Genomic DNA, 27,984 nt, shown 5'->3' with positions numbered 1-27,984 from the left:
GGTAGCTGGGTAACTGTAGATGAGTGTGGGTAACTGGGTGTCTATGAGTAACTGTAGGTGAGTGTGGGTGTCTATGGGTAACTGTGGGTAACTGTAGGTGACTGTGGGTAACTGTGGGTGAATGTGGGTGTCTATGGATAACTGTGGGTGACTGTGGGTGACTGTGGGTGTCTATGGGTAACTGTGGGTAACTGGGTAACTGTAGGTGACTGTGGGTGACTGTGGGTGACTGTGGGTGTCTATGGATAACTGTGGGTGACTGTGGGTGTCTATGGGTAACTGTGGGTGAGTGTGGGTAACTGGGTAACTGTAGGTGACTGTGGGTGACTGCGGGTGTCTGTGGGTAACTGTAGGTGACTGTGGGTGTCTGTGAGTAACTGTAGGTGACTGTGGGTGTCTATGGGTAACTGTAGGTGACTGTGGGTGTCTGTGGGTGTCTGTGAGTAACTGTAGGTGACTGTGGGTGACTGTGGGTGTCTGTGGGTAACTGTGGGTGACTGTGGGTGTCTGTGGGTAACTGTAGGTGACTGGGTAACTGTGGGTGACTGTGGGTGTCTATGGATAACTGTGGGTGACTGTGGGTGACTGTGGGTGTCTATGGGTAACTGTGGGTAACTGGGTAACTGTAGGTGACTGTGGGTGACTGTGGGTGTCTGTGGGTAACTGTAGGTGACTGTGGCTGTCTAAGGGTAACTGTGGGTGACTGTGGGTGTCTGTGGGTAACTGTAGGTGACTGTGGGTGTCTGTGAGTAACTGTAGGTGACTGTGGGTGTCTATGGGTAACTGTAGGTGACTCTGGGTGTCTGTGAGTAACTGTAGGTGACTGTGGGTGTCTGTGAGTAACTGTAGGTGACTGTGGGTGTCTGTGGGTAACTGTAGGTGACTGTGGGTGACTGTGGGTGTCTATGGGTAACTGTGGGTGACTGTGGGTGTCTGTGAGTAACTGTAGGTGACTGTGGGTGACTGTGGGTGTCTGTGGGTAACTGTAAGTGACTGTGGGTGTCTGTGGGTAACTGTAGGTGACTGTGGGTGACTGTGGGTGTCTATGGGTAACTGTGGGTGACTGTAGGTGTCTGTGGGTAACTGTAGGTGACTGTGGGTGTCTATGGGTAACTGTGGGTGACTGTGGGTTTCTGTGGGTAACTGTAGGTGACTGTGGGTGTCTGTAAGTAACTGTAGGTGACTGTGGGTGTCTATGGGTAACTGTAGGTGACTGGGTGTCTGTGGGTAACTGTAGGTGACTGTGGGTGTCTGTGAGTGACTGTGGGTGTCTATGGGTAACTGTAGGTGACTGTGGGTGACTGTGAGTAACTGTAGGTGACTGTGGGTGACTGTAGGTGTCTGTGGGTAACTGTAGGTGACTGTGGGTGTCTATGGGTAACTGTAGGTGACTGTGGGTAACTGTAGGTGACTGTGGGTGTCTATGGGTAACTGTGGGTGTCTGTGGGTAACTGTAGGTGACTGTGGGTGTCTATGGGTAACTGTAGGTGACTGTGGGTGACTGTGGGTAACTGTAGGTGACTGTGGGTGTCTATGGGTAACTGTGGGTGACTGTGGGTAACTGTAGGTGACTGTGGGTGTCTATGGGTAACTGTGGGTGACTGTGGGTGTCTGGGTAACTGTAGGTGACTGTGGGTGTCTGTGGGTAACTGTAGATGACTGTGGCTGTCTGTAACTGTAGGTGACTGTGGGTGTCTATGGGTAACTGTGGGTGTACTGTGGGTGACTGTGGGTGTCTATGGGTGACTGTGGGTGTCTATGGGTAACTGTGGTGACTGTGGGTGTCTGTGGGTAACTGTAGGTGACTGTGGGTGTCTGTAACTGTAGGTGACTGTGGGTGACTGTGGGTAACTGTAGGTGACTGTGGGTAACTGTAGGTGACTGTGGGTGTCTGTGAGTGACTGTGGGTGTCTATGGGTAACTGTGGGTGACTGTGGGTGACTGGGTGTATGGTGGTGGGTTAAATTTGTTCTGAATGGAACTATCCAGATTTATTGTCTCCAACTGGAAACACTTAAATGGGTCATGGTGACAAACCAGATTCCCAACATGTGACATTCAGTCTGAGTTTTGGAAAAATCCTAATCGTTGGTATCTAGAAATTTTGTTTGAGTCTCACAGAGTAAGAAGAAATTCTGAATGTGCCCTTCCTGTCTGTCAGGTCCTGGAGAAGCACAGGGCCACATTGGAGTTCGAGGTGAATGAGGATGACGTGGAGGGACATTGGCTGAGGAACGGCGTGGAGATTCAGTTCTCTATGGAGGACCGGTTCAACTACGTCACCATCAAGAAGGTCCATCGCCTCACTATCTCTGAGACATACAGGAGCGATGCTGGCGAGTACACCTTCATCGCTGGCAAAAACAGGAGCATTGTGCACCTCCGGGTCAACAGTGAGTTGCAATACTGCTGTCAGATTTTGCCCACTAGGGGGCGAGACAATTGCTACAGAATTAATGCTGAAGTTTTTCTGCTGTTCTTTTGGATTGATGAACAATTGAAATGTCTCTTTCTTCCAGTCCCAGAGCCCCCTCAGATCCTTCGCCACATGGAGGCACTCTTAGTACAAGCCGGCAAACCGGCTCGCTTCTCGGTGCAAGTGAGCGGGCTTCCTCAGCCTCAGGTGTTGTGGTACAAGAACTCCAAGGTGCTTTCAGCAGGCTTCAAGTGCAAGTTTCTTCATGATGACAATGAGCACACGCTGTTGCTAATTGAAGTATTCCCAGAGGACGCTGCCATCTACAGCTTTGAGGCCAAGAACGACTACGGGTCTGCCACAAGCACAGCGGAGCTCAGTGTGCAAGGTAAACAAGAAAGATATTGTAACGCCCACATATTTCTTTAGATAGCATCCACATTTAGAATCTTCTTTGTTCTCCCACTGGTAGTTGCAGCACCATTGTTCACAGATTCCTGTTTTGATGTGTGCTGTTGTGTGTTGCAGTGTCAGAAGCGGTTTCTCCAGAGGCAGCTGCCCCTTTGGCTCCACCGGTCATCATCTCACCCATAGCCAACACATCGGTCCGTGAGGGAGAACCAGCTCACTTCCAGTGCAGAGTCCACGGTGATGGTAAGGAACAAGGATAATGCACTAATATCATATACCTAGAAATGATACACCAATATGATTGGATAAAACACTAAAGAATAAATAGCAATACACCCTTTTCGTAGACGGTAATATTTTTCATACCACCCAAGTAATCAGCCAATCAGGTGTCACGTACAATTCTTTCCGCCTCGCTTAGAAAACAGCGCTTGGAACGTGAGGTGGATAGATGATGAAAGAAGCAAAACACCTTCGCAATTTATGTCGATATTTTGATGAATTTCTTCATTTACAGCAGCTTCATTAAACAAATGTACGCGAATGATTATCAGCACGACGGCGAGCTTACAGGCTAACCTCCGCTAACACTAGAAGACAGTTGCCAGTTATGGCTTCTGAAACAAGGGAGAAAAAAAAAACAGACAGCACTGTTCAGCTGAAGCATTAGTCATTAGTTATGGCTGAAGCCATAACTGGCAGCTGTCTTCTAGTGTTAGCGGAGGTTAGCCTGTAAGCTCGCCATCGTGCTGATAATCATTCACGTACATTTGTTTAATGAAGCTGCTGTAAATGAAGAAATTCATCAAAATATTGACATAAATTGCGAAGGTGTTTTGCTTCTTTCATCATCTATCCACCTCAAGTTCCAAGCGCTGTTTTCTAAGCGAGGCGGAAAAAATTGTACGTGACACCGGTCGGCATCACCGTGATTGCTCTCACTGCCTCCAATGCGCTTACTGAGTTTGCGGGTTCGGTAAGCGCCGCAGCGGGCCACTCACAACACCCCCCTGTCTGCTGTGCTGAGCTGTATGCAGCAACAGGTCCAGAGACAACGCTCGCTGTTTTGATGCGCAGCGCCCGCTGCATGGTCTCGGTAACCGCAACCGCAGAGCTCCGTGGCCATGACTTGGATTCTTTGAGGGTCCCACATCCGTACCCCCAGAGGCAGCGAGCAAAGGGAGAGCATGCGCATTGTGTTCTGCGTGCATTTATCATTTATAGGTATATGATAAAATTGTTATCATGTTGTTTACCAATGAATATGGCTTTATACACCCTGAAGAAAACCATACACCCTGAGGTGAACAACTTGATAACATCATATCTGGGCCAAGATAGGGTACAGACATGACACTCATATCTAGGCCGAGATAGGGTTACAGAATTGATATCAACCTGGTGGCACTGTACTTATCAGTTATATTTTCAGTTATATTTTCTTCTTCTTTTTAGATGTGAAGTTCAGCTGGTTTCACAAGGACAAGGAGATCAAGCAGTCAGACTTCTTCAGGATGTTGCAGTTTGATGATAGCTGCAAGCTGGAGATCTCCAGGGTCTATCCAGAGGACCAGGGCGAGTACACGTGTGTGGCCTCAAACAATGCGGGAACTGTGTCCTGCTCTGCCACACTCACACTGGATGGTAAGTTTGATGTGGACAAGCAATTCTGTGTGTCCATGATGAGTTGTGACAATGATATCATCTAATGTCCAACGAACCAAACTGTCCCCGATATGGACTTTAATCTTTGTTGGATCTCAGTCAGCACTGGTTACAGGTTTGTCACTGATTCAATTTGTGAGATCAGTGATCTGGCGATGACGATGCAACAAGCAGGCAGGCGCAAAGTCTTCATCCAGATCGTGTCAAACCCTCATTAATTTGAGGAAAGTCCAGAGTGTCACAGCTGAAACTAGAAGCGCACTCAGAGAGCATGTACAGCTAACAGTAGCATCACACAATGACTGAATGAGCTAACGATGACATCACATATTGACTGGATGACTAACGATGACGTCACATATTGACTGGATGACTAACGATGACGTCACTTATTGACTGGATGACTAACGATGACGTCACATATTGACTGGATGACTAACGATGACGTCACATATTGACTGGATGACTAACGATGGCGTCACACATTGACTGGATGACTAACGATGACGTCACACATTGACTGGATGACTAACGATGGCGTCACACATTGACTGGATGACTAACGATGACGTCACACATTGACTGGATGACTAACGATGACGTCACACATTGACTGGATGACTAACGGTGTCACACATTGACTAGATGACTAACAATGATGTCACACATTGACTGGATGACTAACGATGACGTCACACATTGACTGGATGACTAACGATGACGTCACACATTGACTGGATGACTAACGATGACGTCACACATTGATTAGATGACTAACAATGACGTCACACATTGACTGGATGACTAACAATGGCGTCACACATTGACTGGATGACTAACGATGACGTCACACATTGACTGGATGACTAACGGTGTCACACATTGACTAGATGACTAACGATGACGTCACACATTGATTAGATGACTAACGATGACGTCACACATTGACTAGATGACTAACGATGACGTCACACATTGATTAGATGACTAACAATGACGTCACACATTGACTGGATGACTAACAATGGCGTCACACATTGACTGGATGACTAACGAGACGTCACACATTGACTAGATGACTAAAGATGATGTCACACATTGACTAGATGACTAACGATGACGTCACACATTGACTGGATGACTGATGAATGTCACACATTGACTAGATGACTAAAGATGATGTCACACATTGACTAGATGACTAACGATGACGTCACACATTGACTGGATGACTAACGATGACGTCACACATTGACTGGATGACTAACGATGGTGTCACACATTGACTGGATGACTAATGATGGCTTCACACATTGACTGGATGACTAACGATGACGTCACACATTGACTGGATGACTAATGATGGCTTCACACATTGACTGGATGACTAACGATGACGTCACACATTGACTGGATGACTAACGATGACGTCACACATTGACTGGATGACTAACGATGACGTCACACATTGACTGGATGACTAACGAGACGTCACACATTGACTAGATGACTAAAGATGACGTCACACATTGACTAGATGACTAACGATGACGTCACACATTGACTGGATGACTGATGAATGTCACACATTGACTAGATGACTAAAGATGATGTCAAACATTGACTAGATGACTAACGATGACGTCACACATTGACTGGATGACTAACGATGACGTCACACATTGACTGGATGACTAACGATGGCGTCACACATTGACTGGATGACTAACGATGGCTTCACACATTGACTGGATGACTAACGATGGCTTCACACATTGACTGGATGACTAACGATGACGTCACACATTGACTGGATGACTAACGATGGCTTCACACATTGACTGGATGACTAACGATGGCGTCACACATTGACTGGATGACTAACGATGGCTTCACACATTGACTGGATGACTAACGATGACGTCACACATTGACTGGATGACTAACGATGACGTCACACATTGACTGGATGACTAACGATGGCGTCACACATTGACTGGATGACTAACGATGGCGTCACACATTGACTGGATGACTAACGATGACGTCACACATTGACTGGATGACTAACGATGACGTCACACATTGACTGGATGACTAACGATGGCTTCACACATTGACTGGATGACTAACGATGATGTCACACATTGACTGGATGACTAACGATGGCGTCACACATTGACTGGATGACTAACGATGGCGTCACACATTGACTGCTTCCCTTATGTTGTTATCTTTTCTGTGTTTAGTGCTTAACTTGACCAGTCGTGTTCTTCACACCATCAGACATTAAAAGTAGTTTCTTTTTGTGGGTTGGGGGCTAACTGGGGAGTTAAATCTAAAGAGTAAAATGTTGTTGGGAAGAGAATGGTGCTGGTTAGTGCTACAGGGTGACTTTGGCTGGAAATGTTCAGAACCACATATGGCACATGAAGTGGATGAACCTGCTTCCTTTCAGGACAAAGACTTCCCGCTGACTCTCCACGGCCCATCATTACCAGTGTCACCAGTCTAAAGAAACCTTCAGTCAGGCAAAAGCCAGCTTTCCTCAAGCCGATCACAAGCTGCACTGTGTTGTACGGGGAGGTGGCTCGCTTCGATGCTCACGTAGCCGGGGTTCCAAGGCCAGAGATCATTTGGTTCCACAACCAGCAGCCGGTGAAGCCCACCAAGAATGTGGTGCTTTATTTTGATGAGGTGACCAACACGGCCACACTCATCATTGTCGATACTTTCAGCGAGCACGCAGGCCAGTACACCTGCAGAGCCGCGAACCCAGCTGGAGAGGCTGTGTGCTCAGCCAGCCTCACTGTAACCACAGAAGAAGAAGGTAACCTCAGGATCTCTCTGTCTCATCCCCCAGAGATTAATACTTCTTCCCTCCTTCCTTAAAGCCCACATCCACTCCTCCTTTTCGTGTCCTGAGTTAGTCTTCAAAACCCCGATCAGGAACCCAGAACTTCTTTTGCTGACCTCGTTGTTGCAGAAAATTGGTTACATGATAAAAAGTAAAAAGTACTTCCGCTTTTCTCTTAAACTTTTTATTTATTTTTTTCATGACATCAAATTAGACTAAAAAAAGGCTGATTCCGAGAGTTTCCACTGAAGCGTTTAATAGTTTGAATAAATAAAGTGAAGGCTCAACAGATGAAAGTGGAGGAAAAAGGGAATTCTGCAGTAATGGAATTACAATCGGAGCAAATTTTTAATGCAGTGTAAATTATGGCCAGATTTTGCTGCCATTGTAATTCTGTTCCTGTATGGAATACAGAACTGATGCTTCTTTGGACATGTCCTCATGCTCAGCTGCAAAATGATTGGTGAGGGGTCCCGCTCCTTTCTTCTGATTAGACAGTGATGCTGAACGTTACATTGAGGCGTTCAGCTTTTCAGAAAAATATGAAAAATATAAAATATGAAAAATATGTAAATGGTGCCTTCTACTGGATTAAAAACTGCAATCAGACAAAAACATTTAAACCACACCGAGAAAACAGCGCCATCTTCAGGGAGGAGAACAGAAAGAGTTGTGATTTGTGATAATATTGTAAGATAAATTAAAGACGTAAAGGCTTCAGTGAGATTATATACAGAGTGGGCCAATAGAATGTTACCACTTTTTTAATTCTTACAATTAGAGAGTGTGCTACAACAACCCACAGATCATTGAGGCCCTGAAGACCAAGATTTGTCAGGAAATTCGGAGAATCCCTCTTGAGATGTGTGGCACTGTCATCACAATCTTCAATGTGCGTGTTGCAGCTGTAATCCAAAGAAGAGGAGCATGGACTGAACATGTCATCAATTATTGAACTGTTTGGAAAACAAGAGACAAAGTGGGAAACCTTTGGTATCAAATGTTAATTTGATGCTTTGGTTACAAGTCTGTAAATAAAATTTTCAAATAAGTTCTCATTTCAAAAACGTGTGTACGATTAAAAAGTGGTAACATTTTGTTGGTCCACTCTGTATTTCAGTTCATCCTCAAACTATTATTGTTGTGATTTAAGAACAACTAGTCTTTAAATGTGGTGCAGTGTCTTCGAGGTCCACAGTGTTGGAGGTTTCAGGTTCTCTTCCCACCTGGTCCTTTCTGTGTGGAGTTTGCATGTTCTCCCCGTGTTGGTGTGGGTTCCCTCTGGGGGCTTCAGCTTCCAAAGACACACAGGTTCTGTGAACTGGAGACTGTAACCGGGCCACCAGTCTGTCTGTATGTGACCCTGCGACAGACTGGCGTCCGGTCCAGGGTGAACCTGCCTCTTGCCCAGTGACTGCTGGGATACTAACCTCACACAGATCCTGAACCCTGGTATCTTGACCTTCCTGACCCTCATGAACCTCATCATCCTGACCATCATCTCCTCCCAAACACCAAACTTTTGAAGTGCATGCCAGTGCTCACATGTCTGAGCCCACCGCCAGACCTGATTATCCCTCCTTTGATCCCACGTAAGAGCCCGGTTTGACTTCTTGTGGTCTTTTTCATCTGCAGTCTCTCACGTGACGGAGCAGATCGAAACCAGGGTCGAGCAAGAGGTCAAAGGTAAGACCAAAGCAGCTTTCTGACATCATAAACAGATTATTGCCTCACCAAAGCAGGAAGGGTGAAAAAAGGGACAGCTGGACCAGATCTTTGGTTTCTATTTGAAAGTAGTCTGTCAGCAGGTAGCTTTAATCCAAGATGGAGTTCTTTACCATCAGGGATTAGTAGGTGAAAGTGTGGGTGCATGGACTACAGATGGCTTGGATTTGGGTTTTCCCGCTCCGACAGACTGCTTTGGGACTCATGGTTAAACTGTCCCTTTAAACTGCTGCATGTTGATGTTATGTAACATTCCTGTTCTCTGTCATATTCAAGACGCTCTTACTTTGAACATTTTCCTTGGTTTCCTCATAGATCTGCCTGTTACAGTTTTTGACATTTGCACTTTGCATTTGGCATGAAGGTTCTTTCCGATTTTCTTTTCCCCTCCAGTAAAGACACAAGATTTGTGTCTTTGAAATCTTTCCCATTTTAAAAACCCTTTCAATGATTTGCAGGGTCACTCAGGAACTAGTTCCTTCCTGTAAAATATTTCTTAGTCTGGCTTGCAGATAGTGGGATGTGGTTTGCAGTCCAAATAACACCAGTAAACTATATTAGTTCGAATAAACGCCTTCTCACTCAAATGTCCAGCTTCATTACAGTTTGTAAATTAAGTTTGATATTTGTGCTTCCTTGATTCCTTCTGAAATTTAAGGATTAGAAAGGGCGTTTATTCTTCTGTCTGCAAGTCAGGTAAGGAATATTCAAAACTCTCAAATGTGTCAGCAGCCCATCAGTTTATCCTGAAATTATTCTGTTTCTTAAATAATAATAAAATAATTTATGTTTTGAAGAAACTTCCACAGATGAAGGATCAAAACATCCTGCAGGTTTCAAATAAACACAATCAAGTCTTGCGTTTATTCGAACAAATATGGTGAGTGAAATAATTTCTTCTTGCATTGTGACTCCCTGCATGCATCTCATTTTCACAATTCAAATCCTTTTTTCCGTCTTCTCGCTGTGGGTCGTGTTTTTCTGACTGTTTTCTGTCACTTGCAGCGTTGTTTCCTGATGAAGCCACAGAGGGCGCACCAACCAGCGCGCAGCATCTGAGAGCCACCTTCTCTGACACCCAGGACTTCCTGGATCATGGCCTGATGTCAGCTAATCACTGCTCCAGCAGAACATCTTCAGCTAGCTCCTGGACTGACAACATCAGACCTTCTTTCACCAAGAAACTCAAGTTCCAGTCGGTCTTGGAGGGGGAACCAGTGACTTTAAAGTGTAAACTGGTGGCCTGCCCTTCTCCAAATGTTCTCTGGTTCCACAATAACAGGCCAGTTCCTAAAGAACGTAGACGACGGATCTGTACTGAGAGCAGTGTGCACATGCACACTTCCAGCCTGGTTATGGACAGTGTCACTGAGAAGGACTCGGGCAGCTACAAGGTAATGGCAATAAACACAGAGGGTTCTGCAGAGTCCACAGCATCTGTTTTGGTGTCACTGAGGGATGAGCATTCTGCAAACTGTCTCAGCTTTGTTAGACGATCTCTCAGACCCCGTGAAAGCATCAAAAGCGTGGTAGAGCAGAGGAAGGAGAGGAAGTTCAGGGTCGACCTCAGGTGCGTCGGGTCTCCTTTTGACAAGGTGTCCAAAGTGCATCAGGGACGATCTCGATCTAAGAACACTCTGGTGCGCACCGTCTACTTCGGCTCCGGGTCCCGCTCTGAGGCAAAAGAGTCTGAGAGACAATCTAAACATTTAGAAACGGCATCTGAGCGCGGCCGGTCACCTGTCCCAATGTTTGATTTGTCTGAACGCTTTAACGACAGATTCAGCGATATCTACTGTGACCGCCGCACTGGTACCAGGTTCAGTGACAGGTGCAGTGACAGATACAGCGAGCGCCTCAGTGACACTGAGAGCCTACACAATGAAGTCAGAACAAAGCTCACCACGCTGCAAAAAGCTGTCAAACACAGGAAAAGACTTTCTATCTCAACCATGTCCTCGTCCGAGTTTGAGTCAGAGTCCGTAGTCAGCGAGTCTGGCTCTGCTGATTATGTGGACCGGCACAGAGCCAAACCTGCTGTGCTGCAGGATGTGCGGCATGTTTTCCGACCCTTTGATCTGGAAGAGAGTCAGAGGGAGTTTCAGAGTAAAACCTCGAGAGGTGAGTTCTCTCAGCCTCGTGTCAGGCACTCCTTTGAACCTCAGTCCAGGTCCAGGGCCATTCAGATCATTAAAGGTGAGCTTGTGTTGCCACAGGAGGGCAGGAAATCATGCAGAGAATATTCTGAGACTGTACTAGACAACAACAGGGAAGGTTTTCAGGCAGATATTCAAATTAAACAGATAAGTGAGCATTCCGCTGAAATTCCAGAGCTTTTCATGGTGGAAGGTGCAGAGGCACAGGCAGAGCACAGTCAGTCTGAGGTACCATATTCATACCCAGAGAGGGCAACATGCGCTGAGCACAGAGAATCCATTAGAATTACATCTCCTCCAGCAAAAGAACTGCTCAGAGAGTCACCCAGACCAAAGCCAGCCCCACTTATCACGGAAACACTAGAAAACATAGAGAAGGACAAGCCCGAGGCACGTGAAGGTAAAGCAGCAGAGGAATCTCCAGAAGTTCATCATGAGAAGATCCTGGGCGCTGAACAGATTCAGGCCTTGAGGAGTGAGAAATTATGGCAAGAAAGCAGCATTTCAGCAGAGGAAGCCTTTCAGCCTGAAAACGGGCACAAAGCAGTGACAAAGTCCACGGAACCTGGACAGCATATTTACACCCAACAGGGTGTACGAGATAAAAGAACAACTGCTGAATCTGAACCCTTTGTTCACAAATCATCTCAAACGAAGGCAAGGTCGGTTGATCCTGAAGTTACTACCACGGTAACACCTGAATTACTAAATGTAAGGAAAAGGAAACAAAAAATCATGGAATCAACGTCAGGATCAGCAGCTTGTGTAAAGGGCAAAGTTACCCCAAGAGAGTTACCTGGATCAGTCAGACCTGTCACAGAGATGTTCCTTCATCAAGCAGAAGCACCAGAGGTCCTGATATTAGAAACAGTCGCACCACATGAAGATGACACTGGAGAGGAATGTCTGATGGATAAACATGACAAGAGTCTGGAAGCTGAACAGATGGTGTGTGAGGAGAAATTCCTGAGGACAAAGAAATGGCAGCAAGAGATAAACAGATCAGAAGAGACATTTCAGCTTGACACTGATCTGCCCGTTCCAGCAAAGACACAGTTCTCAGAGCAGAGACTGGACCTTTACAATCAGCAGGATGTAAAACCTGAAACCTCTGTCCATACCTCACCTGGAAGGAATGTAATGTTAGCTGATTCTGAAGGTGATATTATGCTAACATCCCTGTCTCCTCACATAAGTGCCAGAGAAGAAGATGCTGAAGTGTCTGCATTAAGAACAGAAGCCAGAGCAGGTGACATGGAAGCTTTACCAAGAACTAAATGCAGGGCAGAGGCTGTACTCAAAGAGTCGCCCAGGTCAAGATCATTGAGATTGGCCAGGGAAAGGTTCTTTAACCAACCACAAACACCAGAGGAGGTGGCAGCAAAAACACCAGAGCTGTATGAAGAGGAGGTTACACAGGAATCTCTGAAGACCAAGTATGAGAAAAGCCTGGAAGCTGAACGAATAGAGTGTGAAGAGAAACTCCTTGCTCTGAGAATCAAGAAATGGCAACAAGGGATAAACCTGTTGGAAGAAGACACACTTCACCCTGAGGCCTACATGCCTCCTCCACCACAGACTCAGCACATTGATCCTGAACAACAGATTTACAGCCACCAGGAGGGGATAGAGAAAAGAATACCTGAGGCTGAGGACATATCCCATACTTTACACAAATCACTGGAACTGAGGCCAAATTTGCTTGGTCCTAAACCTCCTAAACCTGCAACACTTAAAATAAGACCCAATGAAGAAGTCGAAACATCTGCCTTGTTTTTGAGAAAGAAAGCTGGAATGAAATCTAGAGACATAGAATTGGAACCTAAAGAATCAACTGTGCTCCTTCAAAAATGCCCAAGACCAAAAGGTAGAGCAGCTGAGGTGTCGCCAAGGACAAAAGCCAGAGCAGACAAGTTACTGTTTGAGAAGACGAGAGAAGATCGTGAGCTGCAACTATCGATGGAGAACCTCTCTGAGCTGAAGAATGAGAGTGAACAATTCATCAGCGAGGAGGAGGAATTGACTCAGCGCATAATGAAATGGCAGCAGGATATCGTCACTGAAGGTGACCAAGTTGTTGAGCTGCAGTCTGACTGGATGCAGGCTTTCTCACCATTTCAGGCAGAAGGGACATCTGAAACAAGGAGAAATATTACAGAGGCTTCTACCTTAGAACCTTTACCACATCCTGAGGTACTTTTAGGAAGAAAGATATCTCTAGAAGGACCCGCCGAAGAGAAGCACATATTTCATGAGTTTGTTCCTGCTGAATTCCAGGATCAGGATGACAGCCTGCAGTGGCCACCTGCCACTGAGCTGCCAACAGAAGACCACCAAGACAGGTTGCAGATCAGCAAAAAGTACATTGCCACCGAGGAGGAAGCTTTAGCTCAGCACATCCTAAAATGGAAAGAGGATGCTGTTGAACAAACAGCAGCTGGATTGAAGTCAGAGTCGTATCTGAACAGTCAACAGTGCAAAGACCCTGATGCCCGGATTCTAGCATTTGATAGTGTTAATCTCCATCATGAAACTGATGCCAGGGAGCTTCCAACTCCATGTGTTTCTAGATACATTCCAGCACCTGCTCAGAAATCTCCTGTTCACACGGAATCCCTGCAAGAAAAAGCTGTAGTTTCCAAACTTCTCAGTGAAACCTTCTCAATGCAGGGACCTTCACCTGCTCAACGTGCCACTGCATACCAAACATCTGCTGCTCCTGAGTCTTTTATCACAACAAAGTCTTCAGATGCTTCACCACATTATGTACGTGTGCCTCCTGAAACTGCTTATGATTTACAGTCTTCTACAAAAAGATGTGAAGCTTCACCACCTCAAAGGCTCTCACCTACTCAATGTGATCAAGTACATTTTGAGGGATATAAAATCAGCTCTGTCCCTACTGACAAGCCTTACAAACCATCAAGAGACTTGACTTCAAACACCAAACATTCCCTATACCAACGTCAACAGCAGGGTCTGGAAGGGGTCTTGGAGACCAGTAGTAGTTCAGAGAATTTTGTTTCGATAGCCAATAAAGCAAATAATCAGCATTTCCAGGCAGAGGTGATAGCAGAGGGTGGGATCAGAGAGGAGCTAAGGACCCCAAGAGAGAGCTGGGAAGAGCAACCAAAACAACTGGCACGTGTCATGAGAGAAGACAGAAGTAGAGAATTGATGAAGTCTAAACACTTGAAGCTTGAAGCTGTAAGGAAGGATGGAAAGGAAGAGTCTGATTTGAAAGATGATGTTCATCCATCTCCAGAGTTCATGAGTGTCAATAAAGAGGACATAACCGTCAAAGGCTCTCGACCAGTCTTCGTGAAACAAATTAGTTCTATCAAGGTGAACACTGGTGAGATGTCAGAGTTTACTTGCCAGTTCCAGGGTAACCCTTTGCCCACGGTCACCTGGCTCAAAGATGGTCACCCACTAGCCCACAACCCCGATTATGACATAGTGAGCAAATTTGTCAAATCATCACTTAGAGTCTACTATCCAACCACAGTTCATGAGGGAATGTACGACTGTGTCATATCAAATAAACACGGCAAATCCATCTGTAGTGCCACTTTGGAAATCTCAGACAAAACACAGAGGGAAACCACCGGGGTGAGACAAGAGGTGACCATTACAGCAGAGCCTCACAAGAGTGAGGGAAGTCAACAGAACCAGACAGAGAAAGAACTTCTTACCATCATGGATGCAGGGAAGGCAACACTACAGGTGCCACAGACAGTGGTTCATAGAAGGGAATGCTCACTTGACTCATTTAGCTCCTCCCCTGAAATCCAAATAACCACACCCACTCCTGTCCCTGAGATAATGGAGGGATGCAGCAAAGACAACGCTGCAGTGCTTCCAGATAAAGCCTCAGATGTGCTTAGTGAGGAGGGAGGTTTGCAAAGTGTCAAACACAAATTTACCGTCTCCCTGGATGTGCTTGGGGAGGCTCCTTGTGTTGTGAGCGAGTTAGAGAACATCAGATGTTCTGAGGGCAGTACTGCAGTGTTAGACTGTGTGATCACCGGTGAACCAGTGCCAGAGGCCACATGGTACTGTGACCATGTTAGGTTGGATCTGACTGCGAGAAAACATAGAGCTGAGGTAGATGATAGAGTGTACAGGCTATACATCAATAATTTTACACATGCTGATGCTGGTGTCTATAAATGTGTTGCTAAAAATAAGCTGGGAGAAGTTAGCAGTATCGCTGAAGTGTTATTTGAAAGTCCTGAGCCCCCACACTTTTCACAGGGTGAAGGATTTACTCCATCTGGGAAGTGTCCTCGAAACTTAACGAAAGACGTCAAGTATTCCGTCAGTATTCCAGATGATATCACACCGACACGAGAAGACATCAAGTATTCCATCAGTATTCCAGATGATAATATCACACCGACACGAGAAGACATCAAGTATTCCATCAGTATTCCAGATGATAATATCACACCGACACGAGAAGACATCAAGTATTCCATCAGTATTCCCGATGATAATATCACACCGACACGAGAAGACGTCAAGTATTCCATCAGTATTCCCGATGATAATATCACACCAACACGAGAAGACGTCAAGTATTCCATCAGTATTCCCGATGATAATATCACACCGACACCAGAAGACGTCAAGTATCCCATCAGTATTCCTGATGATAATATCACACCGACGCCAGAAGACGTCAAGCATTCCATCAGTATTCCCGATGATAATATCACACCGACACAGAATAAATCTATGAAATCACTAGCTCCATCAGAGAGAGCTGCCAAACCTCCAAAATCTACACCCAGTCTCTCTCAAGAGCCTTTTTCAATATCTGGCTGTGGTTTGCAGGGTTCAGCTGCCAAGATTAAAGTTTCTCACATCAAGCAGGCCTTTGAGTTGGACTTTCCAGGTGCACTCAGGATGCCCCCCTGTCCCGAGGAGCAGAAAAAAGATTTGTTTCCTGAGGAGTTCATACCTCTGGTGACACATACTTCTGAAAAGCAAAAACAAGCAATTACAAAGGGATTTAATGAAATGAAGTCACATGAATTTAATACCATGCATGAAGCCTGTGGCAATAGACCTCGTCCTGGGACTACAGGGAATCCAGGTTCTCCAAGAGCAGTCCCTGCCTCTGGAAAGCTCGTGTCCCATCAGACAACTCCTGCAGCAACCAAACCTGCCTCTTCAGAGACCTCTCAGCTCACCTCCTCTCCAGAAGAGGAGGTCTTTGTGGTATCTGATGATCTTGAGGTAGAAGCAGTTTTCCCAGAAAGTGCTGCTGCCACTAAACAGGGTGCTGAGAAGCTGCAGGAGTCACCACAGCTGGTCAGTCCTAATTCAGAGCTGTCACAGAAACCACAACATGTTTCTGCACAGGTGGAGGCTGTGGCAACAACGAGGGAGGAGGACATGCCTGCAGTTCATAGAACCAGTGGCTACTTTCCCTTTGAGGCTGAGAATGTTCCGGCAATAAAATCCCCAGTACAGACTTCAGTTACCGAGACTGTTAAACCCAAAATATTTTTGGACTCTCTCAAGCCTGAAAGAAACAATGATGCTACAAGGTCCTCTCCCCTTCTTAGTGAGGATGTAGTTGATTCTGTCAAGCCTGAGACACAGGGTGAAGCTATAAGCTCTTTCTCGACTCAGGTTGAGGCTGAAGTTGCTGTTAACAAGGGTTTGAGGTATCCAGAGGAGACTAGTATTGTGGAGGGTGTGACAGCTACTAGGAATGAAGAAAAAATCCTGGAACAAGAGGTAAAGAGAATTGGTGAGGGATTTGTTTCTATGCCTGGAGCAGAGTATTTAAGAAAGAAGGCTGTGGCTATAAGAGAGGATCTGATTTCTGTCACAGATCACTCTTTGGACAGTGGAATCTCTCTCAGTTTGCCGGACTCCGTGACTGGTGTGCCTGATTTGGCGGAGCAGATTACGGTTGGTGACGTAGCCGATAAGTCCGACAGTGAAAACATTGAGATGCCCGATATGATTCCTCATATTCTGCAGCCAATAGGAGACAGCAGTGTGAAACTACTTTGTCTTCCTGATGCTTTGGATTCTCAGGACCTTCAGAAGCAGGCTGTGTCTGTACCACAAAGAGGCGGCAGGGGTGGCACATTAGAAGGTGAAGCCAGGGAAAGAACAGCAGCAGGCCCCTCTATGGAGGAGGAGGAGGTTACTTTTGGTGCCGTTTATGACTACTACAACCCTCCATCTGACTGGGGAAGACCGCCTTCTCCTGAGTCAGAGATGTCTATAGAAGTAAGCAGTACTGTGAGCGAAGATATAACCGAGGTAGGTGAGAGGTTTTATACTCCAGGCTCAGCTGCTGAGGTCTCGCAACCTGTTGCAGAGTCATTCCAGAATCCCAAGTCTCCAGAGTCCTTCTACACTCCCAGTTCTGACATTGCTGGTGGGTTTGTGACTCCTCAAGAGTATCTGTTTTCCCCTGATGAGCACCAGAGGCCATTTTCAGGAAGCTCAGATGAGGTGTTTCTTTCTCCACCTCAGTCCCTCATGTCTCCTCTTGGTGATGAAGAAATTGAACCCACTCAACCTGCACCAAATCTGGATGAGGCTGGATTCCTCACAGAGGAAAGAGGATTGTTAGGTCTGGCGACGCTTCAAGAGAAAATCCAGGGAATCCCTCCTGCATTCCTCAAACCTCTCATGAAGAAAAGAGTGTTTGAAAATGACTCTCTGACATTTTGTGTAGAGGTGTTTGGACTCCCTTCCCCTGAGGTCAGATGGTTCTGCAACAAAACCAAACTGGTGGCAGATGACAGGGTTAAAATGGACAGAGATGGTGACAGTATATCACTTACAATTCACAACATGACTAAATCAGACCAGGGGGAGTATATCTGTGAGGCTGTGAACTCTGTGGGTGAAGCCCGAAGTGTTGCTTTAGTTTTAGTTTTATCTCAGCAGCTGAGGTTCATGCCTGCCCCACCCGCGGTCACGCATCAGCATGTGATGGAGTTTGATGTGGAGGGAGATGAGTCCTCACGCTCTCCATCTCCTCAGGAGATCCTGTTAGAGGTAGAACTTGATGAAAATGAGGTGCAAGAGTTTGAGAGACAGGTTAAGATTGTCACCATCCCCGAGTACACGACTGACAACAAGAGCATGATTATATCTTTGGATGTGCTGCCAAGCATTTATGAGGAGGGCTCTGTGGACTTCATCACCCAAGAACGCGATGATGTTAAATTAGCCTTTGAGGTCACTGAGATGCCACCAAGGTTTATTAATCCCATTTGTGACATTGAAGCCCCCGACGGCATTACTGTCATGTTTGAGTGTTCGTTGATGGGGATTCCATCGCCTATTGTGTCGTGGTTCAAAAATGAGAAGAAAATCCCTCATGATAACAAAAAATACTTCCAGTCATCTGAAGGAGAAAACCACTTCTTGAAGATCTCTAAGGTCACTGCACAGGATAGTGGAATCTATATATGTCGTGCTATAAACGTGGTTGGGGAAACACTGAGCAGAGCTACTCTTGTGGTGTTGAGTGGCAAGGCCTTGTCAGGGAAAACCAGAGGTACAGAGCTGACCGCTGTCTCTCTCGGCAGTGCCAAAGTCCAGCCTCAAAAGTTTGACCTGATAGTTGGCAACACATCTCTTGATGGTCAACAAATGTCAGAAATTGAACTTGAGTTTGAATTTGAGCATGAGGTGGATGAGTCTCAGCGCTCGGTCCGGCTGGTGGCCAATGCTGAGAATGAACTCAGCGAGCAGGGAGAGAAATATGTTAGCATTAACTTTGATGTTTTTGCTGAACCGTCAAAAGATGATAAAGTAGAATTTAAGGGCAAGTCTTCCGATATCTGCAGCTTCCAGTTCCAGGTGACTGAGACCCCCCCTAAGTGCATCATCCCTTTGACGAATGTGACAGCAGCAGTAGGAACCCCTGTCATCCTCCAGTGTCTGGTTAGCGGTAAACCCACCCCCAGTGCAGAGTGGTACAAAGACGGAGAGCGTGTCACCGACGCTCGGTGTCTGATCCAAGAGAAAAGTGCAGGTCATTTCAATCTACTCATTACTAACGTGACACCAAGCGATGCTGGCGAGTATAAGTGTATAATCCAGAACCCGTCAGGCTGCACTGACACCACGGCGCTGCTGAAGGTGTTTTAGAGCCCGACGGCCGGGCGGCTGCTTCTGTGTTCACCGGTTTTCGGAAGATATTTCTTATCAGCAACCTGGAAAATTAGGAAACATTCAGATGAAATATTTTGACACAATAAATTAAAAATTGTAACAGAAGGAATGGTATTATCAGAAAAAGTAAAAATATTTGTAGAATAATTCAATGGCAAAGGTGGACAGGGGTTAGTTACATTTTGTTCAAGTTCTTGAAAAAAGTAATTTAAACGTTGAAGTTGTAACTTTATTCTCTTAATATTCTGTTTTTCTTATAATATTGTAACTCCATCTGTAATTTTTGCAGATCTTAATGATTTTCCTGAGCGGTAGTGATGTCTTTAATAATTCATTTAATTAATAAATACATTCTCCCCGTCTATGTCAGGTGTTTGCGTCTGAATGTAATGACCTGCTTGTGGCTTCAGTGTCGTTGTCAGCGATACTTTCAGGATCAGCCTGTTCCTTTAGTCACGGTGTAAATAAACTGAAAATGAAAATGAATCCCGGTCCACCTTTTCAACCTCTTCAGAAACAAAATGAGTTCCTGCTGAAGAATTTTACAGTAAGAAGATGTTTGAATGTTTGAGTGTTGACAGTGTGCTTGCTCGTGGGCTGGGTAAGGTTTAAACCTTCACACCTCAGGGCGACGTTTGTGGTGATTTGGCGCTGTGTAAATTTTAAGTTTATCGATGAGTGAAGCAGCGGCCAAGTGACGTGTCTTCTGATGACGTCTTTCTGTTGGACTTTGGTGTAAAGTTGTGTTTTTATTTTTATTTTTGACTGTGTAAGTTGAACGAAGAGACAAACGAAGTCTGATGTGAGTTTGTAAAACAGTTGGAACGTCTCTGAACCTCCGGCCTGTTTATATGGAAGGAGTTTGTGTAATGTACAAGTTTGACTGTAAAACAGAAAGTCTGGGATTTTTTTGTTTGATTTATTGCAGGAATCTTTACACAGCAGCTTTTGGTTATGCTTTGGTTTTTATAATAATCAGCAGCTAATAAATTACACTTTGCTGTGAGCTCCTTTATATAGATACAGTAGATAGATAGATATCAATACATCTACATTTATATATAAATGGTAAATGGTAAATGGACTGCATTTATATAGCGCTTTTCCATCTGAATCAGATGCTGAAAGCGCTTTACAATATATAGGTTTAAATGATATAGGTAGATCTGTCTATCTATCTATCTAGCTGTTTTTCTATTGTAAAATTTTATTAATATCTGAAGCTGCAAAACAAAATGACTGAAAACAGCAGATAAAATGTGGCAAAGTGGCAACAAAGCACTTTTAATGATCAGGCAGAGCAGGTGGCTCAGTGGGATAAGGGAGTTGGGTTAGTTGAGTTGAGTTTGTGTCTTACCTGTTTGTTTCCTTTGGACAAGACACTTTATCTGCATTGTCTCAGTTCACCCAGCTGGAAATGGGTACCAGCCTTGGCTGGGGAAGGAACCTGTGATGGACTGGCGTCCCATCCAGGGGGAATTGTAGACTCTCATCCATCCAGCCCTACGGTATCACGGGATAAGAACGGGCACTAATGGGCCTCAGGGCCTGGATAGGACTTAGTTCTTTAATGGTTTGAGCTTTAAGGAATCCATAGTTACCACCACCAGAAGTCCTTTATTACTAGTGACTGTAGTTGAAGAATTTCACACTTTCAGAGGGTCAAACATTGTGAAGTTTTATTATCAGAATAATTAGCCAGTAGGACTTGAAACGCAGCTCATTTAATGTTTACATGAAATAAAATGAATACATAATGGAGACTGTCGTGAATACATTTCTTTATGTCTAAAATATTTTACAGATCAGTTTAACTGCATAATTAATAGTTTACAATCAATACATCATTTAATTGACTTTTCTAGTCCTTTTGTTTTCAGTCTGGAAATGGATGAGTAATTCTGATTTTCTAAATTCCTACATGTGGTTAAACATGGTTCCTGTCAAAAGCACAAACCTGGAAATGTCACTTAAATTTCTACAAGCATTCGTTCTGATCTGAATCAGGACCTTCTGAGGATGCGTCTGACCGGACGGGTGTTGGAATGAGAATATTTTTTATTTTGTGTGCAATAGTTTTCCTCCTGGGGGATGATTTTGTTTCTCTTAGAATAATGAAAGAAGGTTTGATTGATGGACTGTTTCCTTGATGATGTAAATGTGTTGTTAAATATGTTTGATGTTTGTAAATATGCTTACTGTCTGTTCTGTATAGATAATCAATGAAACTGATCAGCTGGAGGTTTATTTGTACAGCTGTTAAATGAGTTTCTTTAATAAAAACTCAGAATGGCGTAAAGTTTGCTGTGGTTCTTTGAAACGTTTGAGCGCAGCGTTCACGATAATTACTTTGATCATTTGGATTGATGAGTGTTTACCTGATCTGGATTTTAGATCATGGTTCTTTAGATAATTTTGAATAAATTAATCATTCTGGAACCTTCCAAACAAAATGAAAATAATAGTATTGTTCATTTGGTTTTCAACCAACCTGTCACTAAACAAAATTGTTATAGTCATTATGCTATGCTAGCTTAGCACTTGTGTCTTACCTCCTCCCACTAATGACAAGAAAGCAGGATGCAAGGAAAAGATGTGAGGACAGAGGATCCTGGATCAGCTGTGTGTTTGACAGACAGCTGATGATCAGCTTAAAGATCTAAAGTGAAGTGTCGCCCCCTGCAGGTTGTCTGTGAGCTGACGTCATTTGTCTCTCAGATGCCAAGTGAGGTGTTTTTAAAGCAGTGATTCAACATCCAATCATTGATAGAGTCCCAGTAAAGGGGCGTGTCCATTAATTTAAAAAACAAAACAAAAAAACTCCGCTGAAGGAAGCTAGGATGTGTCCTTGGTTCCTCCAGGAAGCTTCCTTCATCCTCTTTATTATGAGTTGGTGCCAAATAAAATAATCTATATTTTGTATAGACCAGGGTTCATAAAATATTAACTGCCTCATGTCACATTTCAGTAAGTTTTTAATAGAAATATATTTGTGTTGGCTAAAGATTCTTTGTTTTTCAAAAGGGATCAGTCTGGTTTGAATTTGTTGTTCTTGTTTTTATAACACAAACTGTTTCATTTGCCCTGAAATGTGTGATATAATAATAATAATAATAATAATAATAATAATATTACACCTAATATTGAATTTTTTTTAAGTATTTGCTGGTGAAAAAAGTGAAAATTGGATAAACCTTTAAAAATTACTGTAATTTGTTACACCTAGATTTATTACTTTTCCTTCAAAGTATATTTATAATATGGTTGAATCCTTAAATTATAAATATGCTGAACGGAAAAACTAAGACATTTAGAAAACAAACTACAGGCAATTTTTAAAGTTAGTCTGTGTTTTACTTTTCCAGTATGTATGTCTCAAAGCATAAAAAAAAAAAAAAAATGCCTTAAATCTGTCCAAGTCAACATTTGAAAAATTGGCCTCGTGACCACTGCTTTGAAGGAAACGATTTTCACTGTTGAAATGGTCTGTGTAGTTTGTGCCGTGTTTGTGGATATTGGTTTCAGTCTTGCTCAATATTTCCTGACAGAACTTTCTAGCACCACCGTCACCACTGTGGAGGAGCAAGAGGAAACCTACTACACCGGTCTGCAGCTACCTCAGAAAACTAAAACACTTGAACTCCAGCCAGAGTCCAAACGTTACTCGTCCACAATAGAAAAGAAAAAAGAAAAGCCAGTTTTCCTCAGCCAGCTGTCTCCAGTCGCTGTCAGCGCCGGAGGCACAGCCAGCTTCACCGTCAAAGTGTCCGGCTTTCCGAAGCCGCTGGTGCAGTGGTTCCACAAAGGAACCATGATAAAGAACTCGTCTGTGTACAGGCTGGTGGAAAAGAAGGACGAGTACACGCTGGTGATCACTCGTGTCACGTCCGAGTACGCAGGAGAGTATTCCTGCACCGCGTCCAACAGATTTGGCCAGACCACCTGTACCACATACCTGGAAGTGAAGAAGACCGACATTAGCCAGGCAGAAAAATCAGCTGAGATAACATTTAAGGTCAGAGGTCAGCCTCCCACGTTCACGGTTCAGATCCAACCAGTAAAGTGTTCAGAAGGAGGAGAGGTCTCCTTCAGTTATCAAGTCAGCGGGGACCCAGTCCCTGAGGTGAAATGGTTCAGAGGGGCTTTCCAGATCCAGCCCAGCCAGAACTGTACCACACAAGCCAACCCAGATGGAACTGGCTTCATCAACATTAAGGCTGTCAAGCAAGAAGACAGTGGCTTCTACACGTGTAAGGCTTCCAATCAGTTTGGGGAGGCATCTTCTAGTGCTGAACTTACTGTGCTGAAGAAATCAGTCACTCAGGAGCATCTGACAGTAAGTCAGAAGAAAAGTTACAAAGTTTCCATGACAGAACAGGCAACAGAGTCACGCCTGTACCAGGTCAGTGTCCCAGGTCAGGACAGACCTCTGTCTGATCAGATGGTTTACACAATCGGCACTGAAGACAGGAAGATTATTCCCAGTGAGCAGGTGGCCTCCTTTCGAGAGATCGATGTCTCGGCTGCCACGCTCCATCGCGAGCAGCTCGCCCAGCAGACGGCGGTGCTTCATGCTCACGAGACCCAAGAGAGGGTTTCTGTGGCTCCCACCCACCCTCCCAGGGCGTCTGCTGTTCACACGAAACAGCTTCGCACGGCGGCGTTTACCTCCTCTGTCGAGGAAAGGCAGGACCTCACGGAAGAACACTGTGATCGCATTCAGAGCCCCGAGGTCATCGAGCTACAGGAGGCCAGGGAAAAGAAGTCCAAGGTGATGTCTGCTGTGGCTGAGGAGCTGACCCCGCTTTCTACTGTCAGCACAGAGCCGCTAGCAGACAGCAAATCAGCTGCGGTCCAGCCCGTCTCAGAACCCAAACATCTAGTCAGTGGGCATCAAGTCGACTTACAGCTGCCCATCCTCAAGGAGCAGTCTCAGGATTTCCCCAGACCACAGCAGGAGACGGGTTACCGGGTCAGTGAAGGGGTTAAAATTCTGTACTCTGTCCAGTCAGCTGAGAAGCAGGTTTATGGGGAGTCCCACTGTGCTGAAATTGTGACAGCAGATTCCGCTTTGAGGTCCTCAGTCAGTAAGGAACAGCACCGTCCCGCGCTGGCTCCAGTCAGTGAATATAAACGCACCTTATCCAAGGAGACTAAGTTGTCTTTGGAGAGGCCTGCGGAGCAGAAAGCCCAGATTGGTAAAGATAAAATAATGACAGCAGCAGTAACTGCTGAGGAGAAACAGATGCTGCAAGCTGAGTCCGCGCAGCGGCTCCAGAGTCTGGACGCCGCCGCCTCCATTCAGTCACAGGTGGAGGACGAGCAGCTGCTGCATCTGCAGGTTATTACAGACCAGGACCTCCTCCCGTCCGAGGAGAGCTTCATAAGTGAAAAACCAGCACCTGAGCAGGCGGGGCTGAGGAAGAGTCCCAGCCTTCTTCGCACTGTCAGCCAGAATGAGCAAAGCACGGTGGTTTGTGAGGACACGTTAGAGTTTGAGGTTAAGGATAACAGCATGTCTGTCCACTCCCAGAAGCAGGATCCTGCTTTGCTTCATCTGCAGTCAACCCAGCCTGTGCAGGTGCTGCCCAAAGAGGGGATCCTTGTAGCTGAGAAGCCTGAGCAGCAGCTGGCAGCTCAGAAACAGGAAAAGTCCAGAAAGCAAGTAGCTATGTCAGAGGAGAGGCGAGAGCTCACAGCAGATTACCACACGGAGCTGGATGTGTCGGTGACCGGGGTTCAGTCCAAGCTTCACATTGAGCCCAGGCCGCAGAACATCCTACAGGTCTCCTTCCAGCCCATGCAGTTGCCAAAAGAGACACCGGTCTCCAGCAGCGTCAAGCAGCAGCGAGCTTTGGTGCAGAAGGAGGACCGCTGGAATGTAATGCACGTCACGAGCGTGGCAGATAGTCAGGCCTTAGAAGAGGGTCACACAGAGACCCTGACAACCGTGGATAAATTCACCTGCCAGACAGCTGTAGAGCCAAAGGTTCCCACTGAGCCAATCCAAGTGGAGCAGAAAGAGAGGTCCACAGAGAGCAGCCTCCCCCTGGAGGCAGCAGAGCAGGACTTTGCTGCTCAGATCCAGGAAGGCCAGTCAGTCAGACAGGCTATAGCAATGGATGAGAAGAGAGTCCTGACAGGCGAGCTCTCTGAGGAGATCACCAAGTCAGAGTCCACCAACGTCATCGTCACCACTCAGCCCAAACTGTCGCTTATGGCGTCAGAATCCAAGGACAGCGGTGCTCTTCCAAAAGAGATGACCTTTTCAGTTCACATCCCCAAACTGTCCAGTCTGCAGATCCGGCAGCAGCTCAGAAACGCTCTCCAGTCGGCTGTGGCCACTGACCAACCACTATTATTAGCTGAAGTCCTCGGACGCTTACAGGCTGTGCAGATACAGGAGGTCAAAGTCCAAAGGGAGCCCAAGCGGGCCATGTTTACGTACCTTATCACAACAACTGGTGCCCCCATGGAGATCACACTGGCATTTGAAAGTGAGTACCCTCAAACAGCTGATCTCAGGTCTGAGCTCCAGGCTGCATTCCACTCCATTGTGTACCAAGAGGCCCAGGTCCTGACTTCAGAGCAGCCTGGCACAATGCAGTTAGATAAACCTCAGCGAGCACTCGTCACCACAGCTCCATCAAAGCAAATGATGTCATCTGTAGTGGAGACTGTGCGTGTGGCAGACAGAGCGGCGGACCTCAGCGCTGTTAAGTCCCAGGTGGCTGCCCTCAGGGCAGAGTCCACAGTGGCAGTGGAACGTGCAGCAGCTGAGCAGCAGGTTTTGGTCCAGAAATCCCAGGTGGCAAAGATGGAAGAGGCATTCTCATCCCAGACTGAAATTTCCACCGAAGCACGTGAGGTGTTTGAGCAGCTGGTACAGGTGTCGAAGCAGCAGTTAAGATCAGTAGAAGCTTCTGCTGTCACTGCCACCTCCGTCTACTCAGAACGGTCCGTGGATGTCAGGATCCAGGAGGTGCAGAGGGAGGAAGTCCTCAAACAGGAGGTGTCAGTGTCCAGGCCTGAGCAGAGAGAACACCCTCTTATAGTCATGTCCCTCCAGGATTTTTCCATTGAAGAAGACAGTGAAGTAACCTTTTGTACCACCATTAAGTACGTCTCAGAGGTTAACTGGTTTTTCAATGGCCAATTGGTCAAATCTGGCAAAGAGTTCAAGTGTTGTAAAGCTGAGGACACATACACACTGGTTATCCACAAAGTTGACAAGCAGAGGCATCAAGGAGAATATGTTTGTGAGGCTGAGAATGAAGCCGGCAGGACAACAACATCAGCCACACTGACTGTGGTCTCACGAGGTTTGACTGAATAAATAATTGAATAAATGTATCATTCATCCATTTCTCTGGGAGTGACTAATAATTCACAGACACCTGTCCATTCTGGATCTTGTGTCTCACTTTAAATATTTCATTTTCCACTTTGTGTCTACAGTCATTTCACAGCTCAGCATGAGCGCCCTCTGCAGGTCACTGGATGGTACTAACCCATTGTCCCTTCCATGTCACCTTATGGTCAACATTTGCCTCAAGACCAGAACTGGAACGGCCACGCAGGCTCAGCGTTTGAGTCCACCACATTCAGCCTTCACACCATCTAAAGTCTGAATTTGTGTCTCAGATTGTTTCATTTGATGATTAAACTGTTCCACAAAAAAGAGAGACATTCTGGCATAAATAATGGACATATGACTTCATCCTCTTATCCATAAATGGTTTCCTCGTTTTTGGTCTCCAGGCAACTTTCATGGTCACTGTGGCATGTTTACGGTAACGGCTGGTTTTGTTTTACACCCTGAACATTCCTTCAGGTCAGTTAGCTCCACATCTCCAACCTCCTTCTGCATGATTTCAGGGCTTCCACTTGATATTGCTCCATCAGAAGCACACGCCTCACCACGCGCACTGATTCCATCTGTGGCGGCTTTCTCTCAAACCTTGGGGCTTGTGTTGTTGCTGTTTTTCCTTTATGTTACCACCAGCGTCTTTCTCTTCCACAGTCATGCCTGATTTGCCTTCCTCCATCCTTCTACATTCCATCATTGCTGATGTATCACTTTTACAAATAGCTCTTTGATTTTATTGCTGATATTGACCTTTTAATTTGCCTGTGTGTGTCTCAGCGCCGCCTGTCTTCAGGCAGAAAATCACTCAGCTGGAGATCAACGTCGGCGGCCAGGCCAAGTTTGAATGTGAGACTGAAGATGCCCCAAGTGTCATCTTCAAATGGTACAAATCTGGCAATGAGATTCGACAGAGTGACAAGTATCGGATCATCAGTCTGCACACCAGGTCGTCTCTGGAGCTCCTGAACCCTGCCAAAGCTGACAGCGGCCAATACACCTGCAAGGCTTCAAACCAGCACGGCGTGGACAGCTGCTCCGCCTCGCTCCTGGTCACCGGTAAGACCCCAGTGGGGCCTTTGCAAATACTTCTTCATACAAAGCTTGATTGAGAGAGAGAGAATTATATACCTGGTGTTTCTTGATGCTGCATCGTTTAAGATCTGTTTGGAAAAATATGATGTCAAGGACGAATCTTTCTCCAGGATTCCTCCTTTTTGATGCTGGT

General features: G+C 45.6%; 1 protein-coding gene across 1 annotated transcript in view; it reads left to right on the top strand.

Annotated features, from left to right (window-relative positions):
* Positions 1–27,984, top strand: part of ttn.2 (titin, tandem duplicate 2) — a 472,252-nt gene that overhangs the window by 48,779 nt on the left and 395,489 nt on the right. The window contains 8 exon segments of the mRNA XM_034187115.1: positions 2,162–2,393; positions 2,520–2,804; positions 2,945–3,070; positions 4,283–4,471; positions 8,985–9,035; positions 10,080–19,250; positions 22,939–26,712; positions 27,537–27,815. Coding sequence (XP_034043006.1) covers positions 2,162–2,393; positions 2,520–2,804; positions 2,945–3,070; positions 4,283–4,471; positions 8,985–9,035; positions 10,080–19,250; positions 22,939–26,712; positions 27,537–27,815 — 14,107 coding nt within the window.

This window comes from Thalassophryne amazonica, chromosome 14, assembly GCF_902500255.1.
Source record: "Thalassophryne amazonica chromosome 14, fThaAma1.1, whole genome shotgun sequence".
Taxonomy (NCBI): Eukaryota; Metazoa; Chordata; class Actinopteri; order Batrachoidiformes; family Batrachoididae; genus Thalassophryne; species Thalassophryne amazonica.
Note: the sequence above shows the minus strand (reverse complement) of the source record. Positions and strands in the feature narration are given on the sequence as shown.